This window comes from Oncorhynchus kisutch, linkage group LG2 (genome assembly GCF_002021735.2).
Source record: "Oncorhynchus kisutch isolate 150728-3 linkage group LG2, Okis_V2, whole genome shotgun sequence".
NCBI classification, from domain to species: domain Eukaryota; kingdom Metazoa; phylum Chordata; class Actinopteri; order Salmoniformes; family Salmonidae; genus Oncorhynchus; species Oncorhynchus kisutch.
The window spans coordinates 9562503-9586090 of NC_034175.2; the positions used below are offsets into that span (position 1 = coordinate 9562503).

The 23588-nt window shown below is 39.9% G+C and overlaps 1 protein-coding gene across 4 annotated transcripts; it reads right to left on the bottom strand.

The window, feature by feature from the left end:
* Positions 1 to 1170: 1170 nt before the first annotated feature.
* Positions 1171 to 21907, bottom strand: LOC109907270 (phospholemman-like). Of its 4 annotated transcripts, XM_020505157.2 has the most exons (14): positions 21800 to 21907; positions 20291 to 20340; positions 19941 to 19973; positions 19686 to 19700; positions 19420 to 19494; positions 19282 to 19306; positions 18240 to 19089; positions 6908 to 6959; positions 6456 to 6491; positions 6217 to 6243; positions 5943 to 6017; positions 5780 to 5816; positions 5563 to 5606; positions 1171 to 2183 (listed from the first exon to the last, which is right to left on the bottom strand). In XM_020505157.2, the coding sequence occupies exons 8-14, from the start codon at positions 6939 to 6941 to the stop codon at positions 2164 to 2166; spliced, it is 273 nt and encodes a 90-aa protein (XP_020360746.1). In that variant the 5' UTR covers positions 6942 to 6959; positions 18240 to 19089; positions 19282 to 19306; positions 19420 to 19494; positions 19686 to 19700; positions 19941 to 19973; positions 20291 to 20340; positions 21800 to 21907; the 3' UTR covers positions 1171 to 2163. The 4 variants fall into 4 exon arrangements, with proteins under 4 accessions (XP_020360746.1, XP_020360740.1, XP_031642760.1 ...); XM_020505151.2 differs by lacking the exons at positions 19282 to 19306; positions 19420 to 19494; positions 19686 to 19700; ... (1 more) ...; positions 20291 to 20340; positions 21800 to 21907 and having other exon boundaries at positions 6456 to 6494; positions 18240 to 18402; XM_031786900.1 differs by lacking the exons at positions 18240 to 19089; positions 19282 to 19306; positions 19420 to 19494; ... (2 more) ...; positions 20291 to 20340; positions 21800 to 21907 and adding an exon at positions 18178 to 18238 and having other exon boundaries at positions 6456 to 6494.
* Between the last annotated feature and the right edge of the window lie 1681 nt (positions 21908 to 23588).

Below are 23588 nucleotides of genomic sequence, written 5' to 3' on the forward strand. Positions count from 1 at the left end.
TTGTTGTATGATGAAAGTGGATTTGGACTGTAGCTCGGAAACTGGCAAGGACATTCTTAATTATGCTAGAGGATATTTTATACCTTGATGCACCTTCACTTTTAAAATAATGATATAAGCTGGTGTTCAAACCATAGACCGTATGGCTCATATTGTAAAGGACTGTTTGCATGTGCAGTCCAGATGATCTTATAGTTTTTCTCAATCGCATACAAGCAATTTTGGGATCTGTGTTGAAACAGCAATGTAGCTACACTGTGTACAAAACATTAAGAATACTTTCCTTATATTGAGTTGCACCCCCCACTCCCTTTTGCCCTCAGAACAGCCTCAATTCGTCATAGCGTGGACTCTAAAAGGTGTAGAAAGCATTCCACAAGAATGATGGCCCATGTTGACTCCAATGCTTCCCACAGTTGTGTCAAGTTGTCTGGGTGTCCTTTGGGTGGTGGATCATTTTTGATACACGCCTGGCACCTACTACCATACCCCGATCAAAGGCACTTGCATATTATGTCTTGCTCATTCACCCTCTGAATGGCACACATACACAATCCATGTCTCAAGGATTTCAAATTCTCATTTAACCTGTCTCCTCCCCTGATTGAAATGGATTTAACAAGTGACATCAATAAGGGATCATAGCTTTCACTTGGTCAGTCTATTTCATGGAAATGTTTTATTTCATTTGAACCTTCATTTAACTAGGCAAGTCAGTTAAGAACAAATTCTTGTTTACAATGACAGCCTAGGAACAGTGTGTTAACTGCCTTGTTCAGGGGCAGAATGACAGATGTTTACTTGCCAGCTCGAGGATTTGAATTTGCGACCTTTCAGTAACTAGTCCAAAGATCTAACCACTAGGATACCTGCCGGCTGGAAAGAGCGGGTATTCCTAATGTTTTATACAGTCAGTGTAGTTTTGATGAATGTATTAATGTTTTGAGAAGGCAACTACATTTAAAAAATGCATTTACTGTTATTCAAAGGTCACAAGAGTTTAGTATCTTGTGAAAAATGCTGTTCCAAAAAATGCTTTTATGGGTTTGAGAAACACTGTACCAGAATTTCTGCAGTGTCTCATGCAATCCAGTAGATGGCGATGTATAAGTAGCTTTGAACCACTCAGGACATGGGCCTTACGTCAAAAAGAGAAAAGTATTTGCAGTATTTACAATTGAGGAGCCTATCAGAGACTTATTTTATTTTTGAGATCCAGCATATATTAGTATAATGTACTGTAACATTGGACACAATCATAAAAGGTAACTCTTTTAATTTGAATTACAAACATAGACACCATCTATTCATTTGGCAAGAGACATCTCAATTTAGACGTGACTCATTAAAAGCCAATTGGGGAGAAAACCCTCTTCAGGGACTGTAATTGTTTGAGTGGTATCTAGCAAACTAAAATAACATGCATTTTGTTTTGGTGGCAAACACTCTCAAACAAGACTATATCATCCGCTTATTGAAATAATTTTAACATTTTAACATTCTGTATTATTAAAAAACATTGCATTTATCATACAACAGATTCTACTGCATAGACCAGTGCACTTTTCTACATTCAACTAAAAAGTTAATATAGGAATGATCAAGATAAAGGTGTGTGAATAGTTATTGACATTATAATAGTTTATGGCTACCGGTACCTATTTTACAGTAAAGTATATGCATGAAAGATTATTAGGGGACAGTATGGGAATTCAAAACGCACACCAACAGTCAAATCTACCACATAATTTCCACATACAGTTGGAGTCACTAGAGGTGAAAAACATTACAATGAAATAATGAGTGAATCGACACACAGCATCTTTTGGTTATTTGTTTAAATACAAAGAACATGAGGGAAAAACTTGTGTCCTGCTTTGTCTGTCTGTGTGTGCCTACTGGTGGCGAGTTACAGTGTGAATATTGGGCGGAGCAGAAACAGGAGTAATGGGCGGAAGGGAGAACAGCAACACAGGTAAAAGCAGCACACCTCTGATCTCCAATGGCACAGTACCACCTCCCTCTGGGGAAGACAGCACCACTCTCTAAAAAACAACCTCCATCAGACAAAAAACAGGCCAACTCCACCCATCAATTTTTATCTCTTGATTGATGCAGAACCAGGAAGTCGATTTGACCTGCTGCCAGGTGGGCATTTGGTTCCTAGCACTCACTGGCCCGAGCTGTGGACAGAAAGAAAGATGACTTGATATCTGGAATCATTAAAAGGCATTCATTACCAAGCCATGTGAGATAACACAGATAACACAGCTCTCCGTTGGGCAGCCATAATGATCATGTCCTCCATGTCCCCAGATCACAGGCAAAACAGTGACAGCCATGGCTATAGTTCTGGACTGGGCAAGAGTTTTTGGACAGATTGAAAGCTTTTTGATGATAAGCACAATGAATATTAGCAGCACAGATGCGCAGTGCAGTTCTGTTCAGCAGTGGGAAGGATGTGCCCCACCCAGCCTACATCAGCTGGTGAGCTACAGGGGAGCAAGCGATGAGTGTGGGCAGATAGGCAGACAAGCTCTGCTCCGGCTCCGGCTATACAAGTTTTTCAATGAATTGTAATATTTGTAGCTAATTTTTAAAGAAAATACCTGCAGTCAACTTGTGCAATACATTAGGAGATGAAGCAGATTGCGTTCTTCATTTCACCTGTCATATTATTTTACATTATGAAGCTTACAGTTGTCCACCAGAACGGTTGAGCCAGTCACATGTTTGTTTGTAAATAGCACAACGGGAGAAAGAGGGAGCAGATGAGTCCAGCTGTGTATTTGGTTTAACTTGCTAGTTAAGCTAAGTAACTTGCTGAATTAACAAGGAGACGGGGCATCATATAGTCCTAGCTTTCTACTGTATTTGAGAAGTCCAAGTGCTTAGGATGAGTTATCTATACAGCTGTCACTGCTACCTTGATTTCATAGCATGTGTTCTCCTCTCTGTTCTCGGCAGCCTCAGTCTGCTCCTCTGCCCTTTTCCCGAGCAGAGCAGGCAGACAGGCTGTTGCCCTAACGACTCCACACACACACAGTGTGTACACGTACTGCTCTAGAGCAAGCGGCAAAACTGAATTAATTTGCACAATTTCTCTCGTTGACATTTTCTTGTAAACTCACCAAAAAGGACATTTGGTAGCTACTACCTATATAGGTCTAACTTTATGACCTGGATTGCATGTCTTTGCAACTTTTTGTATTTTTGCTTGCACTATTGGAATATTTAGCATATCAGCCTCCATGGAAATTACTTTTAATTACCCATGTTTACTAAGCCAGTAATACTGTAAATCCCGGGATGAGAGAAGGACGGTTTGACGATATGAAAATCTGGATACCGCTCAACCCTATAGGCAACTTTCTTGCTTCCCCATAGCTAGCCAGTCACCACGACTTCTAGTTAGCTACCCTTTGTCTGGTAAGAAACACAAGCTGCTTTACAAAATTAAAAACAATAGCAGAATTTAATTTAATAGTAAAATAACAGTCTAGCTAGGTTTTTCTATCCCTTGAGTATAGAAAAGTAGGCTGTCTTTGAATTTGTAGTCTCGCTCAACCCTCCCACTTTCCCCACTGCATTTCATAGCCAGGTTCTGTAACCAACGAAGCCAAATCTCCCTCTTTTCCTCAGAGAAATGGCTTGATTCTAGCCCTTATCATTCAAAAGATATAGATATAAGATATAATCCCAGAGCTACGTTTTTTTCTTTCTGTCATGCATTGATGGACAATCTGGTGCGCATTCAGCAGGATGGAATGGTCAGATAGATGGAATGGAATGGTAAGATAGATGGAATGGTCAGATAGATGGAATGGAATGGTAAGATAGATGGAATGGTCAGATAGAAATAGGCTATGTAGAACAAACATGCTTCTGACATGTTGAATAAGGAATAACGTCGGCTGTTTTCATGGAAGTTCTATCTGCAACGTCCGAGAACATTTTGCAACTGAACGTGGCACTGGTAACATTACAATTTGCCTATATGCAGACATTTGGTGGCACAGAAAAAAAGGTAAAGGGATAGAAAACAATTTATTGACTAAATTCCTCTTGCCACTACACTATATTTGATTGGTTAAATTACTTAATTTTGAGTTAATGTGGACCCAGGGCCTCACTTGAGCACTTGGACTAGGACTCGAGCACTGGGACTAGGACTTCAGCCATAGGGACTTGTGACTCGACCATTGGTGACTTAGACTTGGACTCGGAAGTGAGCACAGGGGACTCGAGGTTTAGTGTCTCGACTACATCACCAGACAAAACAGTCATTAGCTCCCGTTCAAAGTCATTTGCCCCAGTTCTACTTTTGGACACCAATGTAGCTGCGGCATCTGTGGAACACTAATAACAATGGCAATGACGTGACTGAGTGATGAAGGTGCAACCAATACTATTTTGTCAATACCGTGCAGCACCATCTGGTGAATGTGCTACTCTCTCTCTCTCGCTCCCTCTCTCTCTCTCGACCTCACTCTCTCTCTCGCTGAGCGTGTCTGTTTGTTTTGTATGTAATGTGTAATATCTATGTAGACTGAATTAGGAATTTACATGGCCAAATAATTATTATATATTCTCATATGCAGTACCAGTCAAAAGTTTAGACACACCTACGCATTCAAGGGTTTTCCTTTATTTTTTACTATTTTCTACATTGTAGAATAATAATGAAGACATCAAAATGATGAAATAACACATATGGAATCATGTAGTAACCAAAAAAGTGTTAAACAAATCAAAATATATTTATATTTGAGATTCTTCAAAGTAGCCACACTTTGCCTTGGTGACAGCTTTGCACACTCTTGGCATTCTCTCACCTAGCTTACAAAATTTTGACTGGTACTGTATGTTTGTAATTTTTCTGCTGTTGGGAAGAGAATAGGATGCTATGCAGAACGATAGGACAAGCTTGTGCACATGGAAGTCAGTGATTTATGTTTAACATAGGTTAATGAGGCAATATAAATGTGATGTGATGAAAAGGCATTTAGACTCAAATTGGCCACTGTTTTCGTAATTTTGACAATAACTAGACTAAATCCTTATTCAAATGACAAAATAGCGACTTAGTTATATTTTAGCTAAAAGGACTAAGACTAGACTAAATCTAAAAAAAGAGCGCCAAAATTAACACTGAGACAGAGGTGGCATGGAGGGAGTTAGTGAGTCATGGTGAAAGAATCAGTCAGCCAGTGTTTGGGTCTCTGTGCCACCTGTGTGATAGCAGGACTGGCATACAGCACAGCCAATGCCTGCTGACAGTGTTATCTATGCCAAGGCCTGGCAATAGGCAACTAACGCTGAAACAGATGGAGAGCGTAATAACAAGATAACGCCCAAACCCACCCGTTGCTCCAACATGGCAGCAGATTTCTAATTCTTTTTTTCTGAAGAGGATATTTTGTAATGATCACTCAAACATGCCAGTCAGTTATATATGTTAATTATATTCCTAGCAAAGACAATGCATCCAGGTGGCTAGGAATCATCCAGTGTACAGTGTGGGCCAATCAGAGAAGAGGTTGAGAGGTCAGGGGAACAGACCTTGGTCGTTGAGTGGCTGGGCAGCGTTGCTTCCTGACCTCCTCCTGCAGAGAGAGAAGCAGCGTGTCAACTCACACTACATTCCATTCCATTATACATTACGACACCTAGCTACATAACACACACACATACACCTACCTGAACGTACAGTTTTACACAAAGGGTGTGCCCTGATCTGGACTGAACTGAGCATGCACTGATATGATAGATCATTTACCTTTTGTCCTGGTTGAACTTGCATCTGCAGTGTCCACCTGTTATAAGAAGAAATGGTCACAAGTCAATCTGTGTCCTATGTTAATGTGAGCATGTGTAAATACATGCTATGACTGTGTCATCATGTGTGAGTATGTGTATGTGTTTATGTGATGGAGTCTTACTGAAGAGGATGGTGATGCCGATCAGACACAGAACTGCTGCCAGGATCAACCCCCCAACACGTAGCCTGTGATAATCTGAACAGAGAGAGAGAGAGAGAGCAGGAGAGAGTGCAGGTGAGAGAGTGAAGGAGAGGGAGAGAGAGAGAGAGAGAGAGAGAGAGCAGGAGAGAGAAGAATGGGAGAGAGAGTGAAAGGAAAAAAAGCATTAATCATACACAGTAAGCCAGGAATGTTGAATTGTTAAGTGTTCTAAAAGATGTATCTCTCTGCTCACCAAAGGTAAATGGATCCTCCTCCTCCACTGTAGGGACAAAAATACGACAAAGGTCAGTTTGTACAGCATCTAGACACCTTCGAAAATAATACAAACAACTGGAAGTGGGCAAATAGCGAATGGCCTACTTTAATTTGTGAATCACTGATTTATCTGGAGACCATATTATTGCATGTCAAAAGATTTAGAGCAATAAAACTATGGAATGCTATTATGATAAACAATTGTCAATAACATACTTTCTTTCTGCTCCTCTGCGAACACAAGGGACGCAACTGCTAACAGAAGAGACACAATGGTAAGCACACAGCATAATGCATTGACAACATGGCATCCCAACAATGTCCCAAACAAGTCAGCTTTCCGTCCCTGTGACAAGTGCACTCTCTAGTGGTCTCTCAACTGCTTTCACCTTGAATAGCACTGGAGAAGGTCAATGAATCTATCCTTTCTCTATTTAGTTCTAGATTGGTATACTATTCATATCCATAACCATATGTATTTCATAAAATTACAAAAACATATTCTCTCTCTTACTCAAAACATACAGTAGTATCTACTGTGCTGAATACTGAGCCAGAGTTGTGAGTGAAGACTGGGCAAAACAAGATGAACAGAGATGGTAGCTTTGAGGAAACCTAAGCAGGAAGTGGTAGCTGTGTATGATTGGTCTTTAAGACCTGCCACTCACATGTCAATAAAAGCAAAGCAGAGATATTCGCCATCTTCAAACTCTCTTTCACCTGGGGAAGACAGAACATAAACAATTGCATAATAATATGATCATATTATAATATTAGACTGACTTTATATGATAAAGTAGGTGAGCAGTATGACTGTAGTGCACCCTAGCAAATTGGCACTCATCCTCCCTGCCCTTTTCACACCCACATAAGCAAGAGCTCTGCTGCACAACATTTTAAAAAATGTGCTCGCTTGATTGTCTGATCAAGGCTCCACTTGTTAGAATTAAATGACCCTTGTCCCATTACCTATTTGATTTGATTAGACCTTTTCAAACCTGGGAAGCTAATGGCAGCTCAAATAGTGCCCAAAACTGGCTCACACCAGTTCCAATGTCAACAGAGACCTGACACAAAGTTTAGCTTTCCCTGGAGTCCCATATCTGATTTAGATTTGTACAAAATGGTTTCTGAGCAGCATAACCCATGTGATCTTGAATGTTGTCCAGAGTGCTTTGCTTCATCTCATGCCAAACCTTCAAACCCAATTATGTTTCAGCTTTTCCTTGTTCAATATATATTTTGGGATATAATGTCTTTATAATCATATAACTGTCAAATGCCATAAAGGAGTAGAAAATCCAGATGGGAAAAAATGCTGGATCATTGAGCATGGCTCCAGCGGCAAAACATAAAGTAACTAGACCTCAGTGATTTTCCATCACAACTTATGGATAAAAGACAAAGCGAGGAAATCACCTCACCAATCAGCAACCACACACTAGCAACAACCCAGCAGAGCAGAGCTCCAGGGGTTTGGCCTTCTTCGATCATACTCTGCCTAACATGATGTTTCTGAAATGGCTGGCTACTGATTTGGACAGGAATGGAGTCTCGAGGAGATTTGGTAGCTAAATCCCTTATGTCACAACTGTCTTACGCTCCCCTTTGGTTTCTGCTCATGATAAGGCTACATTTATTTTCCGTCATGTGTTGTACGCCACCAGCCACATACTGGACAAGCACCAGATACAATCTTCAAGGATTCAGACTCCCATTACTCTTCACACTATATCCTATCCAGGTTCCAGGGTTTAAGAGGGTACACTACACTACTAGACCATGTGTGTTGTGGTTTTTCACTATGAGCTAAAATGGGTTTAAGAGTGTAATAGGTCTACACTTTGCCATTGCATAGCGAGTAGATTACTATGTTTTTGGTCACTTGGTATTTTCCTGCCTTGGTAGTATAATGAAAAAACGACTATGGTACTATTTTTTTCATTGTATTACCATGGTACATTTTTGTAAGGGCAGCTCCTATAACAAAACTACAGCTCCGATAACAACACTACAGCTCCTATAACAACACTACAGCTCCTATAACAAAACTACAGCTTCTATAACAACACTACAGCTCCTATAACAACACTACAGCTCCGATAACAACACTACAGCTCCGATAACAACACTACAGCTCCTATAACAACACTACAGCTCCTATAACAACACTACCTATTCTATAACAACACGACCTATTCTATAACAACACTACAGCTCCTATAACAACACTACAGCTCCTATAACAACACTACAGCTCCTATAACAACACTACAGCTCCTATAACAACACTACAGCTCCTATAACAACACTACAGCTCCGATAACAACACTACAGCTCCGATAACAACACTACAGCTCCTATAACAACACTACAGCTCCTATAACAACACTACAGCTCCGATAACAACACTACAGCTCCGATAACAACACTACAGCTCCTATAACAACACTACAGCTCCGATAACAACACTACAGTTCCGATAACAACACTACAGCTCCGATAACAACACTACAGCTCCTATAACAACACTACAGCTCCGATAACAACACTACAGCTCCGATAACAACACTACAGCTCCTATAACAACACTACAGCTCCGATAACAACACTACAGCTCCTATAACAACACTACAGCTCCTATAACAACACTACAGCTCCTATAACAACACTACCTATTCTATAACAACACGACCTATTCTATAACAACACTACAGCTCCTATAACAACACTACCTATTCTATAACAACACGACCTATTCTATAACAACACTACCTATTCTATAACAACACTACCTATTCTATAACAACACGACCTATTCTATAACAACACTACCTATTCTATAACAACACTACCTATTCTATAACAACACGACCTATTCTATAACAACACGACCTATTCTATAACAACACTACCTATTCTATAACAACACTACCTATTCTATAACAACACTACCTATTCTATAACAACACTACCTATTCTATAACAACACGACCTATTCTATAACAACACTACCTATTCTATAACAACACTACCTATTCTATAACAACACGACCTATTCTATAACAACACTACCTATTCTATAACAACACTACCTATTCTATAACAACACTACCTATTCTATAACAACACGACCTATTCTATAACAACACGACCTATTCTATAACAACACGACCTATTCTATAACAACACTACCTATTCTATAACAACACGACCTATTCTATAACAACACTACAGCTCCTATAACAACACTACCTATTCTATAACAACACGACCTATTCTATAACAACACTACAGCTCCTATAACAACACTACAGCTCCTATAACAACACTACAGCTCCTATAACAACACTACAGCTCCTATAACAACACTACAGCTCCTATAACAACACTACAGCTCCGATAACAACACTACAGCTCCGATAACAACACTACAGCTCCTATAACAACACTACAGCTCCTATAACAACACTACAGCTCCGATAACAACACTACAGCTCCGATAACAACACTACAGCTCCTATAACAACACTACAGCTCCGATAACAACACTACAGTTCCGATAACAACACTACAGCTCCGATAACAACACTACAGCTCCTATAACAACACTACAGCTCCGATAACAACACTACAGCTCCGATAACAACACTACAGCTCCTATAACAACACTACAGCTCCGATAACAACACTACAGTTCCGATAACAACACTACAGCTCCGATAACAACACTACAGCTCCTATAACAACACTACAGCTCCTATAACAACACTACAGCTTCTATAACAACACTACAGCTCCTATAACAAAACTACAGCTCCTAAAACAACACTACAGCTCCGATAACAACACTACCTATCCTATAACAACACTACAGCTCCTATAACAACACTACAGCTCCGATAACAACACTATAGCTCCTATAACAACACTACAGCTCCTAAAACAACACTACAGCTCCGATAACAACACTACAGCTCCTATAACAACACTACCTATCCTATAACAACACTACAGCTCCTATAACAACACTACCTATCCTATAACAACACTACAGCTTCTATAACAACACTACAGCTCCTATAACAACACTACAGCTCCTAAAACAACACTACAGCTCCGATAACAACACTACAGCTCCTATAACAACACTACCTATCCTATAACAGCACTACAGCTCCTATAACAACACTACAGCTCCTATAACAACACTACAGCTCCTATAACAACACTACAGCTCCTATAACAACACTACAGCTCCTATAACAACACTACCTATCCTATAACAGCACTACTTATCCTATAACAACACTACAGCTTCTATAACAACACTACAGCTCCTATAACAAAACTACAGCTCCTATAACAACACTACCTATCCTATAACAACACTACAGCTCCTAAAACAACACTACAGCTCCGATAACAACACTACAGCTCCTATAACAACACTACCTATCCTATAACAGCACTACAGCTCCTATAACAACACTACAGCTCCTATAACAAAACTACAGCTCCTATAACAACACTACTTATCCTATAACAACACTACTTATCCTATAACAACACTACTTATCCTATAACAACACTACTTATCCTATAACAACACTACAGCTTCTATAACAACACTACAGCTCCTATAACAAAACTACAGCTCCGATAACAACACTACAGCTCCTATAACAACACTACAGCTCCGATAACAACACTACAGCTTCTATAACAACAGTACAGCTTCTATAACAAAACTACCGCTCCGATAACAACACTACAGCTCCTAAAACAACACTACAGCTCCTATAACAACACTACAGCTCCGATAACAACACTACAGCTCCTATAACAACACTACAGCTCCGATAACAACACTACAGCTCCTATAACAACACTACAGCTCCGATAACAGCACTACAGCTCCTATAACAACACTACAGCTCCTAAAACAACACTACAGCACCTATACCAACACTACCTATCCTATAACAGCACTACAGCTCCGATAACAACACTACAGCTCCTATAACAACACTACAGCTCCTATAACAACACTACAGCACCTATACCAACACTACCTATCCTATAACAGCACTACAGCTCCGATAACAACACTACAGCTCCTATAACAACACTACAGCTCCTATAACAACACTACAGCTCCTATACCAACACTACCTATCCTATAACAGCACTACAGCTCCGATAACAACACTACAGCTCCAATAACAACACTACCTATCCTATAACAGCACTACAGCTCCGATAACAACACTACAGCTCCTATACCAACACTACCTATCCTATAACAGCACTACAGCTCCTATAACAACACTACAGCTCCTATAACAACACTACAGCTCCTATAACAACACTACCTATCCTATAACAGCACTACAGCTCCTATAACAACACTATCTATCCTATAACAGCACTACAGCTCCTATAACAACACTACCTATCCTATAACAGCACTACAGCTCCGATAACAACACTACAGCTCCGATAACAACACTACAGCTCCGATAACAACACTATCTATCCTATAACAGCACTACAGCTCCTATAACAACACTACCTATCCTATAACAGCACTACAGCTCCGATAACAACACTACAGCTCCTATAACAACACTATCTATCCTATAACAGCACTACAGCTCCTATAACAACACTACCTATCCTATAACAGCACTACAGCTCCGATAACAACACTACAGCTCCAATAACAACACTACCTATCCTATAACAGCACTACAGCTCCGATAACAACACTACAGCTCCTATACCAACACTACCTATCCTATAACAGCACTACAGCTCCTATAACAACACTACAGCTCCTATAACAACACTACAGCTCCTATAACAACACTACCTATCCTATAACAGCACTACAGCTCCTATAACAACACTACAGCTCCAATAACAACACTACCTATCCTATAACAGCACTACAGCTCCGATAACAACACTACAGCTCCTATAACAACACTACCTATCCTATAACAGCACTACAGCTCCTATAACAACACTACCTATCCTATAACAGCACTACAGCTCCTATAACAACACTACAGCTCCAATAACAACACTACAGCTCATATAACAACACTACAGCTTCTATAACAACACTACAGCTTCTACAACAACACTACAGCTCCCACAACAACACCACAGCTTTTACAACAACACTACAGCTCCTATAACAACACTACAGCTCCTATAACAACACTACAGCTTCTACAACAACACTGCAGCTCCTATAACAACACTACAGCTTATACATCAACACTACAGCTCCTATAACAACACTACAGCTCCTATGACAACACCACGACTTTTACAACAACACTACAGCTCCTATAACAACACTACAGCTCCTATAACAACACTATAGCTTCTATAACAACACTACAGCTCCTATGACAACACTACAGATCCTAAAACAACACTACAGCTTCTACAACACTACAGCTCCCATAACAACACTACAGCTTCTACAACAACACTACATCTCCCATAACAACACTACAGCTTCTACAACAACACTACAGCTCCCATAACAACACCACAGCTTCTACAACAACACTACAGCTTCTATAACAACACTCCAGCTTCTACAACAACACTACAGATCCTATAACAACACCACAGCTTCTACAACAACACTACAGCTCCCATAACAACACCACAGCTTTTACAACAACACACAGTTAAAACAGAGAGCCTCCCTCCATCTTATAGCAGTGTATGGCGACTCATACTATTTGGCATTTGGTAGCGACCAGGAAAAAAAAACTCCCTGGTTTATTTTCGAGCGCACCCTCCCTCTACCCAGCAATGTTGGTGAAGGAGAGGGAACGCAACAAGCGGGAAGCCCTCCAAAAATCGGCCGTGGATGGTTTATGATCCAATTCAGGGAGAGAGAGGTAGACTTTCCTGGGGTTCTTTCTTTCCGCTTATTCAAGTTGGGAATCATATTGCAGAGTAAATGTTAGCAAAAGGTGGAGGTGTGGCCGATCTTGTGACATTCATGTATCAATGTTTAGGGTTGTTGGTTGTCTGTTCAAGACAGTGCTAGGCAGCGCTACGGATCGTGCTTAGCCATCCCATCAATTCCCCACCAGGCAGATTCACCCTGGAGACCAGGCCTGGTCATAATGGGATTAGTGTTCTAACATGGGTCACGCTGGCCTCCCTGCCACTGAATGCCTGAAGCAAAGGAAGAATCGGCCGTTTGTGTGGTAACAGTACGACTCGGTTCATCCCTCTCTCTTCGCCTTGCACTGCCCTCCTCTGCGCCTACTCATTAATTTATTAATTCACTCAATACTTTTTTCATAATTTCCACCTTTATGATCAGATCCTACATTTTATCCAACTTCACTCACTAACCTGCTCATTCACAATAGGGTCTTGCCTAAACTTACGATGAGTACACACCCACACCAGTACCATTCACATTTGTGCTTACTCCCTTATTCACATCCACTCCCTTTCTCTTTTCCTAACTCCCTGTCATTCCATCAGCCATCTCAGTCAGTCACGACTCACCCATTCCTCAACAGCGGGTCCAGATCCCTCCATCTGCAGTATCATTAAGAATCCCAGGAGATATATTCCAGAATGCTGGCCAGTCTGTCACATTGGTACAGTGCAAAATCCTGAATTCACAGTTATTTCGGAGGAAGCCCAGAAGCCTAAAAGGTTGGATCTGAGGGCTTCAAAGAGCCTGTGGTCATTTTTCTTCAAAGGGATAAAAGGAGTTAATGATGCAGCTACTCATAGGCTCCTGGCCATGCCTGAAAACCATTCATTTATGAGGTAAACATATTACCATGTTGTAGTTTTCACTGTAATGGTAGATCACTGGAAGCCTTAGAATGAGATTCTCCCAACTGTGGTTTAATAACAAATTATTCAGAAGGTCATCCTAGGACTAACTACATTTATTAGGAGTAAGTATAATCACATAAGGGGGAAATTACTTGTGTGAAGTTACTTGTAAAGGTACTTGTGAAATTGATCAAATCTAGAATGGTTTGGTTTTCTTAGTGTTTGTTAAGTCTCTTCTATTACTCTGTTCTCCCTCTATTCACTCTGCCTACCAACATGAGGAGGACTGGAGATCAAGTGTCTGCGGCCCCAACTACAGAGAGGCAGAGAGACATAATGCCAGTTGGGTAAAGGTTTGAGTAACAGCAGTGTCCACTGCCATATGATTAATCTAAGAGTTCCATGAGGTCTCGGAACAGGTAAGTGTGTCTTTCCATATCACACAATACGGTATCCCGAGTGGCGCAGCAGTCAAAGATCACTGCATCTCATTGCTAGAGGCATCATTACAGACCCTGGTTCGATTCCAGGCTGTATCACAACTGGCTGTGATTGGGAGTCCCATAGGGTGGCTCACAATTGGCCCAGCGTCGTCTGGTGTAGGGTTTGGCCGGGGTAGGCTGGCATTTTAAATAAGAATTTGTTGTTAACTGACTTGCCTAGTAAAAAAAATAATATTGCCTGCTAACATGAATTTATTTTAACTAGGAAATTGTGTCACTTCTCTTGCGTTCTGTACAACAGAGTCAGGATATATGCAGCAGTTTGGGCCGCATGGCTCGTTGCGAACTGTGTTAAGACCATTTCTTCCTAACAAAGACAGCCAACTTCGCCAAATGTGGGATTATTTAACAAAAGCACATTTGCGAAAAAAGCACAATCGTTGCACGAATGTACATAACCATAAACATCAATGCCTTTCTTAAAATCAATACACAGAAGTATATATTTTTTTAAACCTGCATATTTAGTTAAAATAAATTCATGTTAGCAGGCAATATTAAACTAGGGAAATTGTGTCACTTCTCTTGCATTCATTGCACGCAGAGTCAGGGTAATTGCAACAGTTTGGGCCGCTTGGCTCTTGCGAACTAATTTGCCAGAATTTTACGTAATTATGTCATAACATTGAAGGTTGTGCAATGTAACAGCAATATTTAGACTTATAGATGCCACCCGTTAGATAAAATACGGAACGGTTCCGTACTTCACTGAAGAATAAACGTTTTGTTTTCGAAATTATAGTTTCCAGATTTTACCATATTAATGACCTAAGACTTGTATTTCTGTGTGCTACTATATTATAATTAAGCCTATGATTTGATAGAGCAGTCTTACTCAGCGGTGGTAGGCAGCAGCAGGCTCGTAAGCATTCATTCAAACAGAACTTTACTGCGTTTGCCAGCAGCTCTTCGCGATTCTTCAAGCACTGCGCTGTTTATGACTTCAAGCCTATCAACTCCCCGAGATTAGGCTGGCAATACTAAAGTACCTATTAGAAGGTATATGAAATACAAATGGTATAGAGAGAAACAGTCCTATAATAACTACAACCTAAAACGTCTTACCTGAGAATATTGAAGACTTATGTTAAAAGGAACCACCAGCTTTCATATGTTCTCATGTTCTGAGCAAGGAACTTAAACGTTAGCTGTTTTACATGGCATATATTGCACTTTTACTTTCTTCTCCAACACTTTGTTTTTGCATTATTTAAACCAAATTGAACATGTTTCATTATTTATTTGAGACTAAATTGATTTTATTGATGTATTATATTAAGTTAAAATAAAAGCGTTCATTGTTCATTCAGTATTGTTGTAATTGTCATTATTACAAATATATATATAACAATGGGCTCAATAATCGGTATTGGCTTTTGTTGGTCCTCCAATAATCGGTATCGGCGTTGAAAAATCATAATCGGCCGACCTCTAATTGAAGCCACTTCCTTGTTGCTAGTGTTTGATGAAGGAGTAGCTTCTGGAGCAAAGCAGGGCAATGTGTTCCTCTGGCTGCTCAATGGAGAGGGGGGACGTGGCATACTATAACCATGACTCATCCCTCCTACCCACAGCCACAAAGTTAGCAATAGCAGCAACAGCAGCTTCACTGTTTAAAGTAGTCATACGGCCCTCTCTTCAAGGGAAAGACCTTGGTGTTGCTTTGCTGTCATTCTGAGGCAGGGAGACCTTGAAATAAGCTTTTCATATATCTGAAGTAAAGAGTGATGTTGTTGCTATGGTGAATGTGTGATGAACCCTAATTATCTGAATCTGAGTCAAATGAGCCTTAAACTGAGGAAATATAGAACCATGGCTTGCCTATCTTCTCTTGTGATTTTTAATGTCTCACAGAATAAATGAGAGTGAAACTCTGTAATCACACTGAATCTCTCATTTTTAATGAGGCGGTCTCTCGAAGGGCCTCACTTTTGAACGCTGCTCGTCCGTATTTAAGGTCTAGACAAACATTGTATATGATTAGAGCAGGCAGTAGGCGACCCACTGAAGGCGGTAGAATATGTTTAGCCTTTGAGTGTGCGATAAGATGTATATGTCAGTTATATGTCCGTCTGTCAGTATCAATCACCTTAGCAACAGCACTGTGCTGGAGAAACCACAGTGAATAAAGATCAGTCCAGGATAACAGCTCTATCAGGCTTCTTATCAGCTGGGCTGTTTGCACTGTACCAGAACCCCAGATCCCTGTTATCACAGATCCATAAGCATAGCCTACAGGAGACTTGGGACATGCACTTTTTGTATCAGACTTGAAATAGAACAGCAATTTCATAATGACATGTCTGTCTACTGATCAATCATTCATACCATTTCAAAATGTCTATTAGCCTACCCATGTCACACTAGTGAGCAGAACATAACTGAGCCATGCTGTACTGTGTTGGCCTGGTTACGCATCACCATAGTTGCAGGAGCCATGCTGAAAAGGACAATGTGAAAATAAAATATCCAAGCCTGCATGCCTACGGTTTGGGTTAGCACAATAGCGTGTGAAGGGTACCACCAAGATGTTGAATAGAAATGGTAATTCAAATGTAATTCCCCACACACCACGACATGTGCACTGATGCATTTTCCATTCCAGAAGGCCAGCACACCAACTAGTCTACCAGTCCCAAATGTATTATCTTACAACATTAATTTAACAAAATACTAAATATTCTGATCTAGTAAAAAAAAAAATCTATAGGCTAATGGGAGAGGATATGTAAAGTTATTATCCCATCATTAGGCCTGACCACCCCTCCACCCATCAAAGCACAGCTGGACCACAGCTGGATGATGAGCACAACAGACATTAACAATCTGGCTCTAGAAAAATGTATTGAATACAATAAAGGAAGGACCACATATTATGTTGTTTTCCATGAGCGTAATGCCAAATAAAATACTGAATCTCAGCGGATTTAACTGGGTCCTCACTCTTTTATAAGACTGCCTGGACACCAGCGCTAAACAGAATAGAAAGGGGAAGAAAAGTTGCCGATGGCCGAAAAGTTGCTTTAGGCCTATAGGTTACGGACTTTTTGTTTGGATATTACAAACAACATACAGAACACTGTTATAGAACAGCGTGAGTAACGAACTGAATTCATAAAAGCAGGTTTTTACAAATACGTCTGCGTGACGAAGAAACAGTATTTATAATACTTGGACATGGCTCTGGCTCATATGCGCTCGTTCTGTCTGTCTCGCATAGGCCTATACTATAGGCTACAAACTGAAAACACATTACATGCAAGTTCGATCTTTGTTCTATAAACACAATTAATAGCCTAATAAAGATTGTACACTTTGGAGTATTTTAGTTAGGCTACTCAACGTTTCCCCAAATCTGAGAAACTCTTGTCAGGAAATAAAACGATATGACTATAAAGAAAAGGATATGCCTTATAAAGGAATTCCAGTTATTTTAAGGTCTTACTAGAGATCGGCTACTACTACTGGAAAATATAGTGATAAGTTTGTCTTGGTCAAAGATGCGCAAAGGAAACATTTTAGAAATTACTTAGACAAGATTAGCCTATTGTTTTCTTTAAGGATGATGTAATGAATATAATAAATAACGGTTAACATACTTTTGATGAAACTACAGCTGAGCATTCACTCGAACTCTAATTGTTAGAAAATGAAAACTTACCTCCGACACGCGTTAAACCCAAATGGAGATGTGTGTAGGGGGGAAAACCAGGAAATGTCGGGCATGGAGCGACACACAATAGACGAACGTACTCTTAAATCAGACAGACGCCAACACCCTTTTTTCACTGAGGCTCAACAGGTTTGCTCAGCTTGAAAATAGGCTGAGTTTAAATTGAAGTTGCATGCGTTGGATAGGAGGAGGATTTTATTCTTTGTTTGTCATTGGTTGCTTTCAATGACCTGTTGTTGCTATAACAAATCATTAGCCTATATCATTAGTCTATGTAAAAACGGTGATATGGCAGATACCAACTCGAACATTATCACATCATTATATTCAAAATAGTTGTGTACAGTACCTGCTTTGGTTACATATTGTATCGTGAGAGCATGCTCAGTGCACATCTCTGAACACAAACAGTTTAACATGTTGTTTATTTCTAACAATGCTGTTCCATGGTATTTATTTGGCTTTTCATTAATAAGAATTTACACAAACAATTGAAGGCTAATCGTTTTAGCTCAATACAACTCTGTTTGACCATAATGCCTAGAGCCTATAGCTAAATTAAATGTATTTCAGTTGTTCATTCATACATCTAACTACCACCGTAAAACACCTTAAAATAAACCCATTTCTTTTTGCCAATAAAGAAACAAAACAGTAAATAGATGCATTGTGGTCCACCCTCCATCCACTTTCACATCCATTCAGGTGTCATTACATTGTCATGGCCAGAACCCTGCCCCATTCCCACCCCCGAATCTTCATCATTAGAACAACAGCAACCAGTTAGTCAGATTCCATCAGAGATGCTTAGAGTTCACTTGTGTCATCTTCAGATTTTCTTGAGTTGTTGGAGAAAGAAAATAAAAAATGGAGATTGGGACAAGATACATTTTTTTACACACACAGTACAACAGTACAATGTAACAATCATATGAAAGGACATTTCTTATACAGTATAAATTAGTTGTGAAGCGTCTATGTAGGCCTAGTAAAGGGTTTATAAACATATGGATAGAACAAAGGCTCTTACTTGTTCTTTCTAGTGCATTTGGGATCTGAAGAGAGAATAATGAGATGTTACTACAAACACTGACAGAGTCTGGGTCTATCCTCTTGAGTTACATTCATAATGTAAGAAAGTATTAGTAATTGGACTATGTGTACTTACTAAGTAGGACGAACAATCCACCTGCTACAAGCAAGCCTGCAATGATCAGGCCTCCAATTCGTAGTCTCTCATAGTCTGGGAAAGTCAACATTCAACAGCTCAGGGTCACACAGGTACAATGATTCATCCAATGACAGAAGCCTATTTCTGATGTCATTTCATATCCAATAAGAATATGGTCACTTACATACCACTACGTTCATTTTGTTTGGTTGTGGTGATTTATCAGTTCCATTTGAACGAGAGTAGAGGAATGAGCTACTTACTGTAAACAAATGGATCTGCAGAGGGGGGGGGGGGGGGGGGGAGAACAGATAATGAACCTCAAGCAAATAAAACACATGTTACTCTGACTGTCTGCACAGTGTGTGACTGGTTTAAGTGGCAGTGATCAAATCTGCTGAAAATAGTCAGTTCTCATTTACAGTCACATAAAAACAAAACCTCAAAACATAACAAAGGGCAAGTTTTGACCAACCCGTCAGAAAACTAGAGAAAACACTAAATCACATTTTTCTTACTTGCTTCAATTCCCACGAAGAATGCACAGAGAACTAGGAGAGAAAAATATGATATTTTTTAAAAACATTTGGCATTTGGTGGATGGATCTAAGTTTATATGTAGTTTTGATCATGGTAAGGGTCAAGGTCAACCGTCATTTCTTGGAAGGTCACAAAAGGTCAATGTCAAGTGCATTAAAACAATCCTTCTAAGGCTAAGCAGAACTTGTCTGTTGTTTCACTGATTTGTAGTGCCTACTGTAGCTTTCCATACTAATGTCCATAAAATCTTTAATAATATTTATTTATTTTGAAGAATTCATCTGTTGCATTACCCCATACATCTTTATCGTGAAAATGTCTGATTTACCTGCCAGCATAACCAGAACTGAGAATTGGCTCATCTTGTACACAAGTTGACTGGGAGCAAAAGGAGAAAAGGTATCTGTTATAACAGCATAACATCTCACAAGTCCAGGTCCAAGAGGCTTCTATAAACAGCTTCTACCCACAGGCCATAAGACTCCTGAACATCTAATCACATGGCTACCCAAACTGTTTGCATTGCCCCCTTGTTTTACACTGCTGCTCCTCTCTGTTATTATTGGGCCAATAGTCACTTTAATAAAACAGTTTCTTAAAACTGCATTGTTGGTTAGGGACTTGTAAGTAAACATTTCACTGTTGTATTCGGCTCATTTGACAAATAATATTTGATTTGATTTGACATACCAGTAACCATTGTGGCTAATCCTAGAATTTAACACCATCTTGAATGAACCCTTGTTATTCCTAGCTGAAGAGGGATTATACTGTTTGATTATACTCATATGATCAATTTATTTATTTTATTTGACCTTTATTTAACCAGGCAAGTCAGTTAAGAACAAATTCTTATTTTCAATGACGGACTGGGAACAGTGGGTTAACTGCCTGTTCAGGGGCAGAATGACAGATTTGTACCTTGTCAGCTCGGGGGTTTGAACTTACAACCTTCCGGTTACTAGTCCAACGCTCTAACCACTAGGCTACCCTGCCGCCCAATAATGAACTAATATCATTAAAACCATTGTGTCTATGTTGCCCTCCTGCACAGTCCCATCCTTGTTCCCAAACACAGTGAGGATGAAGGGGTAAAATGTCCTTGTGGTGCGAGACAGACACCGAGACGCAGCAGGAGGGCATTGTGGGTGTTTGGAGAGAAAACAGCAGAGGGAGGAAATGTGGGGCGGACGCCACAGGCCTCAGGACACCCTTGGCTCGACCTTGGTCACTCACTGGAGTTTACACTGCAATGTTTTGGAAATATAGAAATAAGACACCCATCTCCTTCACTCTGGTAAAAACTAGTTTGTTTAACAATGGACAATTCCACCATTTGAAGACCGAGTCAAATCTAGTAATCCAACTTCTCCTACCAGAGTTTTTAGAATGAGTTTTCTACTTTTCTAATACCCCAACTCCAACTCACGATGTTGGGAATGAATCCTACATTTAAATACTAGTATGTGTATAGTTCACATCAGATACACTATGGGTGACATTGTGAACTACAAATAGTTATTTATCAATTTTTTTGAATATTCATATACTGAAACATAACACATACATTTGAATTTATAGAGGGAAACAGAATATTTCCGATCTTATTCTAATATTATATTCCAATATGCCCAGAATGCCATTTTCCCTGTTGCAGACTAATAGTAGTGAAGGTCACCATGCTGATCAGCATGTCTTCACTCAAGGTCAAGGATACGTATCCATATATTTACTACCTGACAAGTGCCTTTCGTAGGGAACACACCAACCTAGCTCATATAACAACACAGATGGTTGTAAAACAGGGCCTGGGAAAGCCAGTGAATCCCCTTCTTACCTGAGAACGAGGTCTGTCTTGGCAAGGGGTCTGGGGATGTCTGCTGGGTAGCTCAGGTCGTCCTGCTGACTTCACACACCTAGTCTTTTCTCTTTCCTTTTACCTTGAGGAATAGCCCCTCCTTTTTGTTGTCACCTAAAACACACTATAGGACGATGAGATCCCGTGTGCAGAGCGTGTGTGGTGTGTCCAGGTGCACTGTTGTGACCCAAACACAGGCCTGTGCCCTTCTGTTTAGGGTTAAAAATACTGGGTGGGACGAGGTACTGAGTTGCAATACCAAGACCTACTGAGCTCTCATACTGATCACTCTTTCATTGAATGTCTTTCGGTGGATTCGCTTTATGGTCAGTTATATTAAACTTTGTGCATGTCCTACTGATAAGCAGAATGAATGCTAGAGAAGCATACGGTTTGAGCTGGAGAAAAATTGATTTGGGGCGTTCTTGAAATATTTGAATGCCTTACAATAAATCTCCATGATTACGCCACAGTGAGATACATTAATCCAGGAAGTTTCCTTCCAGTCCAGTAACCATCCTGTCAGCCAAGAACCTTTTAATGTCATTCTGAGACATTCTAAGAAGACAATCTAAGAGGACACAGAGAGACATTATGTACAGTACAGAATCTTAGCTTTGGCTGAAGTAGAAGTGAGAAAAATCTAAATATTTTTGTAGTATCTTTGATAAATGGATGTGTTTAAAAAAATATTATATAGGTAATACAAAAGGCCAACACACAACACAGTATTAACAGGCGTAGCCATTAGCCAGAATGTATTGAATCAATACAATCTAATAGGTTCCCTAGAATAGAGATGCACTACATAACGTGTGGACACCTGCTTGTCAAACATCTCATTCCAAAATCATGGGCATTAATATGGAGTTGGTCACCCCTTTGCTGTAGGCTCGTCACGATACCAACATTTTACAAACGACAAGTATCACAATGCCACTCGGGCTCCTGAGTGGCGCAGCGGTCTAAGGCATTACATCTCAGTGCTAGAGGCTTCACTACAGACACCCTGGTTGGAATCCACACTGTATCACAACTGTCTGTGATTGGGAGTCCCGTAGGGCAGTGTAGGCGGTCATTGTAAATAAGAATTTGTTCTTAACTGACTTGCCTAGTTAAATAAAAAATAAAACATATATATATATATATACACATATATACACATATATACACATATATACACATATATACACATATATACACATATATACACATATATACACATATATATATATAAATACCACGGTGGAAAGAAATCTGTGGCCAAGCATCCTTTTTTGTCCCGTCCCCTGGAGAACGTTCTCCAAGAACCAGTCACTGAAATTCACACCTATACTCAATACAAAACATTGAATTTAACTTCACACTTTTTAGTGTATAATAGAATACTGCATAGAATGGCTGATTTGCTCATATTCACAAAGACCTACCTGTAGTTTGGCTGGAGGAATGGGAGGAAGGAATAAACATGCATAATGATCTTGTCACGTTCTGACCATAGTTATTTTGTATTTTCTTTATTTTAGTGTGGTCAGGGCGTGAGTTGGGTGGGCAGTCTATGTTTTCTGTTTCTATGTGGGGTTTCTTGTTTGGCCTGATATGGTTCTCAATCAGAGGCAGGTGTTAGTCATTGTCTCTGATTGGGAACCATATTTAGGTAGCCTGTTTTCTGTTGGGGTTTGTGGCTGGTTGTTTTCAGTCTTTGTGTGGCTGCACCAGATAGAACTGTTTTGGTTGTCAAGTTTGTTGTTTTGTAATTTGAAGTGTT

Excerpts from the sequence above, each read along its gene's own strand:
- LOC109907270 (XM_020505151.2), bottom strand. The coding sequence starts at position 6,941 with ATGGCGAATATCTCTGCTTTGCTTTTATTGACAT. Across the intron at positions 6,244-6,455 it reads CGCAGAGGAGCAGAAAGAAA|TGGAGGAGGAGGATCCATTT; the intron begins GTATGTTATTGA and ends TTGTCCCTACAG. Across the intron at positions 5,817-5,942 it reads CGGCATCACCATCCTCTTCA|GTGGACACTGCAGATGCAAG; the intron begins GTAAGACTCCAT and ends TTCTTATAACAG.